The 10,706-nt window shown below is 37.9% G+C and overlaps 1 protein-coding gene and 1 long non-coding RNA gene across 3 annotated transcripts; one reads left to right on the forward strand and one right to left on the reverse strand.

The window, feature by feature from the left end:
- Positions 1–1,055: 1,055 nt before the first annotated feature.
- On the forward strand, positions 1,056–4,327 carry LOC121243243. 2 transcript variants are annotated; one of them, XM_041141339.1, is made up of 5 exons: positions 1,056–1,235; positions 1,376–2,090; positions 2,710–3,119; positions 3,823–3,892; positions 4,009–4,327. In XM_041141339.1, exons 2-5 carry the CDS (start codon positions 1,393–1,395, stop codon positions 4,070–4,072), a joined length of 1,242 nt encoding a protein of 413 aa, XP_040997273.1. In that variant the 5' UTR covers positions 1,056–1,235; positions 1,376–1,392; the 3' UTR covers positions 4,073–4,327. The 2 variants fall into 2 exon arrangements, with proteins under 2 accessions (XP_040997273.1, XP_040997272.1); XM_041141338.1 differs by having other exon boundaries at positions 1,056–2,090.
- Positions 4,328–4,596: 269 nt separating this feature from the next.
- LOC121243245 lies at positions 4,597–9,803 on the reverse strand. The gene is made up of 3 exons (XR_005936082.1): positions 9,653–9,803; positions 8,338–8,342; positions 4,597–4,720 (listed from the first exon to the last, which is right to left on the reverse strand). It is a non-coding gene; the product is annotated as an uncharacterized LOC121243245 (long non-coding RNA).
- Positions 9,804–10,706: the final 903 nt, after the last annotated feature.

Here is a 10,706-nt window from a genome sequence, read left to right on the forward strand (position 1 = left end):
TCATTTTCTTAACAATTAAAAAAAATTATAAATACATGAGTGGGCACATTTGGAAGTCATACTATTATTTTCCTAAATTATAATATATATATATATAATATTCTTTTTATAAATATGTTTTTACACATTTGATCATATATACTCATATAAAAATTCAATACTATATTAATATGTGTTAATTATTATAAAATAATATAGTTATACTATAATATAAATAGACTAATAGTTTAGTATATGTAAATATTATATTATTACTAAGAGATTTATTATGCATCAATTACTATTCACTCTTACACTCCATACCTCTAACTTTTTCATAAGGTGTAGGGGTATTTTTTATAGAATATAAAAGTGTTTTTCATAAAATATGAAGTGATAAATAATGATTGATAATAAGAATTCTTTTATTACTAATATAGATAATTTTTAAAATAATAAAAAAAAAAAGATTAGACTGGACCTAAACTGAAAAAACCTAAACTGAAAAAATAAAACATTCCAATTTCGATAGTAAAATGGTTTGATATTGATTTTTAAATTTTCAGTAGTGGTACTGATTTGGTTTTCAAACCGAGTGAACTGGCATGTTAGCCCCTACCCAAACAGACCATTATCGTCTTCTGTTTTTTTAGAGAAATCTCTCTCTCATCTTTGTTTTGGGCGAGGTTTGAATAGAATATTATTAGTTATTATTATTATTATTATTTTAAAATTTAAAAATATTTAAATTATTTATTATGTTTTATATTAAATTTTAAAAAAATTATAATAATTAAATGAGATGAGTTAAATGTCCTTTTGTATTCAAAATGCGTTTAGAAAAAACGATTATATTAAGAGTTAGTTTGGATTTAGAGGTGAGATAAAATTATTTTAAATCAAAGATGAAAATTAAAAATAAAATAATTAGAATAATATTTTTTAATATTAATATTATTTTAATATTAAAAAAAATTGAATTGAAATTTAAAAAAATTAAATTATTTATTATATTTTATATAAAAATTTAAAAAAATTATAACGGTAGGGTAAAATATTTCTAAATCGAGCCTAAAAGATTCGAATCAGTTCGTGGGAGCATGTAATTTCGGAAGATCTGGACGAGCAGCAAAACAAGAAGGGTTGATAGTCGTTCAATCGGTCGACGCCTTGGTTACAACCATTCCGGCGCTTATCTTCCCGAATAACGCCCGCCGAAAAAGATCAGAAAGAATAAGATCAAAACCAGCTAAACGGTAATTGTTACCGTAATCATCCATGCCACGGCATCCTTTCTTTTTTATTATTCATGTTTTTATTTGTCTCCCGAGAGATTCGTTCAGTTCTTCGGATTCTAAGATGTAATTGAAGAAGGGAATTTCCATTTGTTTGCCAGGTCTTGGTGTTGCTAAGATGTCGCGGGGAAAAAGTAAATCCCCCGGTTGGGCCGCCTTTGACCTCAAGCACCGACAAAAACAAACACTTGAGCCTCATATTCCGGAGGAGGATCCATTCCCACCCATAAGAAGCTCTCTTACCACTCCTGATCCGACAAATATTATGCCATTCTCGTCACTACTCATTCCTTCTCCAGATAATGGGAACCGCAAAAAAACAGCTAGAACAGTTGGTGATTCTAGCAATAATTTCGTCCAGCAAGATGACCGTGTTTTAGCCGTCCAGAAGCTCAAAGAGCTCCACCGGTGGGCTGAGAATAGTTTGGTTGAGGATGTCTTGGCAGCTGCGGATGATAACGTGGATAGTGCCTCCACTTTTTTGAAAGCAATGTTTCCCATTAATGACACCCTTGAGGATGAGCCAACCGTAGTTGCGGAAACAAATTATACCTCTAACGAATTATGTGGCCAGAAGAGAGATCAAAATGATTCTTTGGGAAACACCACGAGCCTCGCCGACCGGAGCTCTACGCTTGAGGACTCTCTTCAGTACAACAGCCACGAATCGGAAGATCAAAACTTTTCTTTTGGAGAAAAGCTATCTGATGACACTAAACTGATTTTGGAGCGTCTGAAGTCTGTACCTGTTGAACCCGAGTGGGAAAAAGACGATATCTACTTGATCCACAGAAAAGATGCATTGAAGATGATAAGGTACATGTGATTGTGACGGCATGTGTTTGCATGATCAGGATGATGGCTTTTTTCTTTTTCAGGATAAGCCTTTAAAAAAAAAAAAGCTATATCACAAAATCCCTGTTGTTATTGCTTGTGATGGATTTTGTTGAAACAAATGCTTTTCGTAGTTATTTTAATTAATTTTATGCTTCGATTGATGATGATTGCGGGATCGGTCTGTTTTAACTTAGTAGGAATCAATTTATCCTGCTTGTGATTCGTTTGATTAGTGCTATAAACTACAGTACCTCTAGTCGATAGAAAACGTAGTTATTCAGTCTATGTAGATTAAAAAGAAAAATTACCGATGATTGCAACTTAGTTTGTTATGATGTAATATGGTTTGCTAACTTCTATTACATTGAGTCAGACAAAGTCATCAATCTTTGCCTACATCTAAACGCAATTTTCTTCAGTCTGAAATGCATTTTAGAATGCGATAATATTGATGTTGTACCCTTGGTTGTTATTGCCTCTGACGGGTGTATTACTTATAAAGGGAAGTAAAAAAGGCACTGACTGATATGTAGGATTTCATGAATATATTACGGTCTTTAATAATAGACATTGAGTTTTCCTTGTTTCCAACAAACAGATCAGCATCCCAGCACTCGAGGGCAAGCACAAATGCCTTTCTAAGAGGTGATCATCTTTCGGCCCAACACCACTCTATGAAGGCTCATGAAGAATGGTTGGCTGCTGAAAGGCTCAATGCTAAGGCAGCCAAGGAAATTTTTAGCATCAGGAATAGCAAGAAAAATATATGGAAATTGGACCTGCACGGTCTTCATGCATCAGAAGCAATTCGAGCCTTGCAAGAGCGTCTTCAGCAGATTGAAACCCAAGCGCAGCCAAATCATTCAGTATCTCCAAACAGGGTCGATATGAAGAGTGGAATTGTATGTTCCTCATCACTTGAGTCATTTAACTGCCTGGACACGGAAGATTTAGATATACAGCAGGTGTTATCAAGGCAGAGGCCAGCATCATTACAAGTCATAACGGGTAAGTAGGTTTATAAAACTCACTGTAAACATATTCTAATATACCTATCTGTGCTGTATGTAAAGTTGCCATTTGATATTTTGCTTTCGTGCACATGCATGTGTGTCCAGATCTGTGCATTGTTTAAATTTACGGGTTCATTATTGTGATTGAGACACTTACAAAAGGGTCAAAAGGGTGGCATCACTATTTAGCTATCTTTTTTTTTTTTTTTTTTTTTTATAAGTAAGACAATAATTTTTTAAAAATAAATAGGCATAGCCAAGTACACAAGAGGTATACAGACAACATACACCTAGTTACATAAACATTACTTAGGACTAGTTTGAGTAGTGGAGTATTCTTATTATTACTTTTCATATACTTTTCATTACTATTTATTACTATTCACTACTATTTAATATTTTATCATTACTTTTTCATTATTATTCATAGAATATCTAAGATCACCAAGCTACCCAAACGGAACCTTAGTGCCTCCATTAAATTTGATGAACTACGATACTAGAAACTTTTAAGTGCCTGCATTGAATTTGATGAAGATCAAGTGTATTGTGATTGATAAGGCCTGTAATGTTGAACCACTGCCCAATGAAATGAAGATTCAAATGCTGCACGCCTTGTTCAGACTTCTTAGGGGAAGTTTGAAATGTGTACTCCAGAATGGATTACAGTGCAGGACTGACACTAATTACTCCTGCAGGTATAGGAAATCATAGCAAAGGACATGCTGCAATTCCAACAGCCGTGAGAAGCTACCTTGATGAAAACAGGTTGAAAACAGGTTCAAACTATTTAAATCCTCTAGTTTGAAATGGTGTGGTTGAGTTTCTTTATTCTCTTTTATTTTCTTTTTTAAAAGTAAACGATCAGTAATGTTTTCTTGCAGATATCATTTTGACGAGTTGAGGCCTGGGGTGGTAACAGTTCGGACTAAGTTCCGTCAGCGGTGATTGGTGAAGTAACCAACTCTGCCAATGTGGAGTTGTGCACGTGAATCTTTAAGTGCAATGCAGTTTATTCCTCCCGAGAAGAATCTCAGTTGTTAATAACCTGTTTAGAATAGACCCTTGTATATTTATTAGTGCTAGGAAGCTAGTTGTGTGTTATTAACTAGGTTTGTATTACTAATCTAAATTATGCATTTTTTTTAGTACAAGAGTCCCATTTGCAAGTCTACTTTGTATTTTGTAGAACCCTCAACCTTATTATGATCTCCAGCCATTTGGAAATGGCCAAAATATAGATGATGGATGCAGAACCATTGGATTGATGGTTCTGACTTATTAGTGTATCCTTGAATGTAGTTAGTTGGGATCAATAGGGTTCAGGCGCATTTTTTTTTTCAAGTTTTGGGGTTTGCAACTGCCTCTCCTTTCTTTCCACTTGTTTATGTTAAAAGAGAAATGCTTAGTCCATGCTGTTAAACAGTTCAACAGTCCGTTCTTATTCATCATTCCATGCTGTTATAAAATGGGGTCAGTCTTTTTGTTGGTGCAAACAGTAACGCGCACGAATTAGTACACTGGACCAAACCTCTCGAGAAGCATTCCCTCGAGCTATGTTACACATTCCTTGGACACAGTGGCACTGGTAGGGGGCTGCTCGTGTGGGTTAGAATTCTTAAGAGCTATGGAGAATTCCTCTGTATATTCACTATTTTCTTATCTTTACAATCAAATGGAACGAGTGTATATATATACACGTTCAAGAGTGCATGGGTAGAATATTTACTCAATACAGCTAATACAGACAAAATGGAAAGTAGTGCTATAATGGATGGTTTGTCGATAACATCTTTGTGAGTGGAATTCGTCTGGAGGTTGTTGCTGTGCAGTGCATGGTATCAGCTTGGTCAGAGTCTGCATTTTGTACGTCTGCATGTTTTGCATTAAGGATGTGATCCTTTGCATGATCTGCTGTAGGCTCTGTTTTATGAGGTTGCTGCACATTCTTTCCTGCATCGCTTGTATATTATGAGTGTGGTGCTTTGACAGTCCCCCTCAAGTCAAGCTGTGGGGACCTTAAGCGTAGGCTTGAACGAAGTTGTTGGAATCTTGCAGATGACAGAGGTTTAGTTAAGGCATCGGCTATTTGATCCTTTCCCGAGATAAAAGCCACAGATAAGGATTTGTTTAACACCCTGTTGCGCACAAAGTGGAAGTCTATTTCCACATGCTTAGGTCTTGCATGGAAAACTGGGTTGGAAGACAGATATATAGATCCCAAATTGTCATAATATAGAGTCGATGCAGCAGTAAGATTAATACCGAGATCCCTATATAAGTGTTGAACCCACACAATTTCTGTAGTGGCATTGGCAATTGATTTAAACTCAGCCTCTGTTGAAGACCTTGCAACAGTCAGTTGCTTCTTAGATGACCAAGAGATTAAGTTTGGACCTGAGAAAATGCAGTAAGCACTGGTTGATTTCTTGTCATCTGGGCATCCAGCCCAGTCTGCATCTGAGAAAGCAGTGATGTTCATTGACAATGATCTTGTGAATTGCAACCCAAGATTGACAGTATGTTTGAGATACCTCAATATTTTTTTTACTACCTGCCAATGAGGAAGTTTTGGTGAATGCATATATTGGCAAACCTTATTTATTGCAAATGCTAAGTCTGGTCTTGTGAAAGATAAGTATTGGAGTGATTCAACTGTACTCCGATAAAGGGATGGATCTTCAAAAGTGTTGCCACAATGAATGCTCAATTTTTCCGAAGTGGCCATTGGTGTTTTGACAGGTTTTGAGGCAGTCATGTTGGTCTTTTGGAGCAGCTCGGCAATATACTTTTTCTGGGTAAGTATTAAATCATCATCTGTGTTGGTTGCCTCAATGCTTAGGAAATAATGGAGCCGACCAAGGTCTGTAATTGGGAACTCAGACCGTAAAGCATGAGCTAATCCAGTAATATAATCCATACTTGAACCAGTGACGAGTAAATCATCCACATAAACTAACACAAATAGAGTTGAGCCTTGATGAATTCGAACAAATAGAGATGAATCGGCAGTGGAAATATTGAAACCAAGATCAAGTAATTTTTCACTTAACCAAGAATACCATGCACGGGGCGATTGTTTGAGGCCATATATAGCCTTGCGAAGCTTGCAAACATGAGTAGGGTACTGAGGGTGAGCAAAACCTGATGGTTGTGTCATGTAAACTGTCTCAGAGAGGGGGCCGTGTAAGAAAGCATTTTGCACATCATATTGTTGGATGTGCCCTTTGTTTGTTACGGCAAGTGAGAGTACCAGTCGAATTGTTGTGGCTTTTACAACTGGATTGAAAGTTTGATCATAATCCAGACCTTCCTATTTATGAAACCCCTTTGCTACCAACCGAGCTTTTCTTCTTTCAATTGTTCCATCTGCAAGTTTCTTTGTTCTAAAAACCCACTTACATGATACAACGTTAGTGGCCTTAGATGCAGGAACTAAAATCCAAGTATCATTGGCTAGAAGAGCGTTAAACTCTTTTGACATAGCTTGCCTCCATTCAGGAAAATTCTGGGCAGTGGAGAAGCATGATGGGTTTTCGGGTATGGTAGAAGAAAAGGAGATGTGGGCAGCATGTGGTGAAGGTGGTGGCCACCGGACAGTTCCATCAGTAAACTGACGTGGTCGAGAAGACTGAGTTTGGGAGCGGGTAACAATGGATCGTTGTGTTTGTGGCTCAGTTTGCATGTTTGACACAGGGATTGGTTCGGAGGTTGAAGGCGATGAAGGTTGAAGATGATGGTTCGGAGGTGGGCCAAGGATGGATTGGGTTTGATTGTTTTGAAGTTGAACTGTATTAAAAAGAGGAAGAGGTACGCTGTTAAGCTCGATGATGGGCCTAGTTGTTTGTTTGTTATTTTGTGTAAAGGGAAACTTGGCCTCATCATGTCTAATGTCTTTTGAAATGTAGATTCTTTTTGTGGGTATATGGTAGCATATGGAGCCTTTGTGGGCTGGGCTAACACCAAGATAAACACATTGGAAAGCCCTATAATCAAATTTGTGGGTGTTATATGGGCGTGTGAGAGGCCAACAAGAAGAGCCGAAGACATGGATGTTTGTAAGGTCTGGTTCTTTTTGAAGAAGTAGGAGAAATGGAGATGATTGATGAAGTGAGGATGAGGGGATCATATTAATTAATCTGACAGCGTGTTGGAAGGCATATGGCCAAAAGTTTAAAGGAATGGATGCATGTGTAAGTAGAGCCAAACTGGAATCGACAATGTGTCGATGCTTTCTCTCTACGATGCCGTTTTGTGTGTGGGCATGGGGGCATGTTATTCTGTGGACAATGCCGGAGTTGGAGAGTAAGTCTTTGAATGATCTAAACTCCCCTCCCCAATCAGTTTGGAGTTGTTTAATTTTGGTGTTGAATTGTAATTCCTCAAATGCCTTGAATTTAATAAAAATGGACAGAGCTTGAGATTTGTTTTGCATCAGAAAAAACCAAGTAAATCTAGAATGATCATCTACAAAGGAGATGTAAAACCGAAAACCATCCTCAGAAACATGAGGAGATGGTCCCCACAAATCACTAAACAAAAGTTGGAAAGGTGCAAGAGACTTTGTTTTTCTAGTAGGTGCTGGTATTTTATGATGTTTTGCCATTGCACATTCATTACAAAACTCAATAGAAGAAAGATGATCAAAAGGTAGGCCATGCTGCAGAAGCACATTTTGAACGAGCTTGAATGATGGATGTCCTAGACATGAGTGCCACAATGAGAGAGATGAGAGTGCACTTGAATGGGCTTGAGGTGACTCAGAGAATGTGTAGAGGCCATTATTTGTTGTCCCTTTGAGTAGAAGTGTTCTCGTGGTGCAGTCCTTTACACAGAAATAATCGAAAAAAAATTGAAAATAAACATTATTATCAGTGCTAAATTGTTTAACAGAAATTAGATTCTTGGTGAAAGACGGAACACAAAGCATTTTAGATAAGATGAATTTGGATGAAGGTGAAGGAAAAATGGTTGAACCTGCATGTGTGATTGGCACAGAGGAATCATCACCAACACGTAGTTGATCCGAGCTTTGGTATCATCAGACTGGAGATTAAAGTTGGCAAGGTCACTAGTTATGTGATTTGTGGCTACTATGTCAGGGTACCAGGCACTGTCGGTAGCATAAGTTAAGGCAGTGTAGTGGGCAGAGGCAGGAGCAACAGATGTATATGCTTGGTTGAAGCGATAAATGCATGTGAATGCAATATGACCCATCCTGTTACAAACTTGGCACACGGGGCGAGGTTCAGAAGAATTAGTAGAAAGGGAGTTGGTCAAAGTGTTACCTGAGAAGTTAACAGGATCACGACCACGATTGTTTTGACGTCCACCTCGATTACGTCCAGAGTTTTGCCTACCACGCGAGAATGAATTTCGTCCACGAGCAGAAAACTGACTGCGAGCAGTGTAGTTGGCTGACGGTTCCGAGAAGACTGTAGAGTTAAGAGCATGATGTTGCATTCTTGCTTCGTGAGCAAGAAGATGACCCAATAACGAGTTAGTAGATATAGGCTCTAATCTGGTGGTGACTGAAGACACCAGAGAATTATAGTCTGGACCTAGTCCAGCCAAGAGATAGGGTACAAATTCATTTGAGGGCGACAGACGCCCAGCCGCAGCCATGGTATCAGCAAGGGATTTGGCACGTCGAAAGTATTCTGAGATAGAGTCAGAACCTTTCTTTAGAGAAACAAGTTTGAGTTGTGTTTGGACAAGTCTAGCTTGGGAAGAAGAAGCATAAGATGATTCAAGAGACAAACCAAATAGCTCAGGCAGAGTTACATCCAACTACTTGGGAAATGAGAGACTCTGATAATGAGGAGATAAGTGCCGACATAATAAGTTGATCTTGCTGGAACCATTGTTCATATTTTGGGTTAGGAGATCCGTTAGGAAGAGTTTCAGGAGGGGAGTGAGAGGTTCCATCAACGTATTTGTATAGTCTTTGGCCTCGGAGTTAGGGAAAGATTTGTACCTTCCATAGAAGGTAGTTTTCTGGGGTGAGTTTCACAGAGAGAATGTGTGAGAAGTTGGGTAAGGGAAGGGAGGGAAGGGAGGGAAGGGAGGTTGGAGTATTGGCTGAAACGGTTCCTGAAGAATTAGACATGATTGGACGATTAGTCCTTGGTATTCTCTGATACCATGTTAGAATTCTTAAGAGCTATGGAGAATTCCTCTGTATATTCACTATTTTCTTATCTTTACAATCAAATGGAACGAGTGTATATATATACACGTTCAAGAGTGCATGGGTAGAATATTTACTCAATATAGCTAATACAGACAAAATGGAAAGTAGTGCTATAACGGATGGTTTGTTGATAGCATCTTTGTGGGTGGAATTCGTCTGGAGGTTGTTGCTGTACAATGCATGGTATCAGCTTGGTCAGAGTCTGCATTTTGTACGTTTACATGTTTTGCATTAAGGACGTGATCCTTTGCACGATCTGCTGCAGGCTCTGTTTTATGAGGTTGCTGCACATCCTTTCCTGCATGGCTTGTATATTGTGAGTGTGGTGCTTTGACAGTGTGTCAGCCATGTAAATCACATGTAGCAAACGCTTGCAATTTAATGCCAAATTCGAGTCACAAGTAGATCTAGTCATTTAACAATGACTTATATTTCTTGTTTTCTTATTGAAACACGGTATTTAATATTTACCTGCGCATTTTTGTAAAGAGTCTGGTGGCTTTATTGTTTTGGTAACTTGTACCAGGCTTCTGTTTAACAATAACCAACCATTTCTTTTCTTTAATAGAGTCTATCAGAGGAATGCCATTTGGCTACGACGGATATTAACAAGTGTGAATGGAAGTGGGCTTGTTCTTCTCAAAATTCTTGTAACACAAAGTAACAACAATAATGATAATAATCCCGATAATTCAAGTTGGTAAATAATGCTTTGTCGCCCCTCGTTTCAGATAATAAAGCCACTCGATTGTACGGGCAACATTAGCAAGTGCGAATGGATTATTATTGTGGACAAACACTGAAATTAGACAATACTTCTCTCAAGGGAAAAGCCACTGAATTAGGCAGAATTATTCACAAACTTTTATGTCCATCCTTTGGGACAAAGCTCTATTTGCTGCGTGCATTCGTCAATCCAAAAGACAATGAAACATCACTGATACTATGTAAAGCTCTTATTGTCTATAGCTTCCTTGAGTTTTCCACCTTAGGCATTGTTGAGACAATTGTACCCTCTGCCTTATCGAAATACCACTCACAACAACCTTCTAGAATAGATGAGAATATTCAGGAATATTCGGTCTGTAAACAGAAACAATGATGTTGCACAATTCTGTTATGATTTACTTTTCTATATATACTCTGTACTGTGCAATGCAAAAGGCATGAAAGGTAGTGGCTAATCAAAGAGACTCTGTTTTCCTTGTGAAGTTTCATCAAACATGTTTTGTGCAATTTATTCTTTCAACATGGTATCACGAGCCTAAACAGGACTCGCGTCCAATTTTTTTTTTCCTCTTCCATTTACTTTCTTTCTTCCCTCCCATGGCACCATCTGATAAATCAAACCCCACAAACATCCTCAACACAGCCTCTCATTTCGTCACA

Source organism: Juglans microcarpa x Juglans regia, chromosome 8D (assembly GCF_004785595.1).
Source record: "Juglans microcarpa x Juglans regia isolate MS1-56 chromosome 8D, Jm3101_v1.0, whole genome shotgun sequence".
Taxonomy (NCBI): Eukaryota; Viridiplantae; Streptophyta; class Magnoliopsida; order Fagales; family Juglandaceae; genus Juglans; species Juglans microcarpa x Juglans regia.

Bases quoted from the DNA above. Each gene is read 5' to 3' on its own strand.
- LOC121243243 (XM_041141338.1), top strand. From the start codon at position 1,393: ATGTCGCGGGGAAAAAGTAAATCCCCCGGTTGGGCCGCCTTTGACCTC. The intron at 2,091-2,709 runs GTACATGTGATT...TCCAACAAACAG, and splicing joins GATGCATTGAAGATGATAAG to ATCAGCATCCCAGCACTCGA. The intron at 3,120-3,822 runs GTAAGTAGGTTT...TTACTCCTGCAG, and splicing joins ATCATTACAAGTCATAACGG to GTATAGGAAATCATAGCAAA.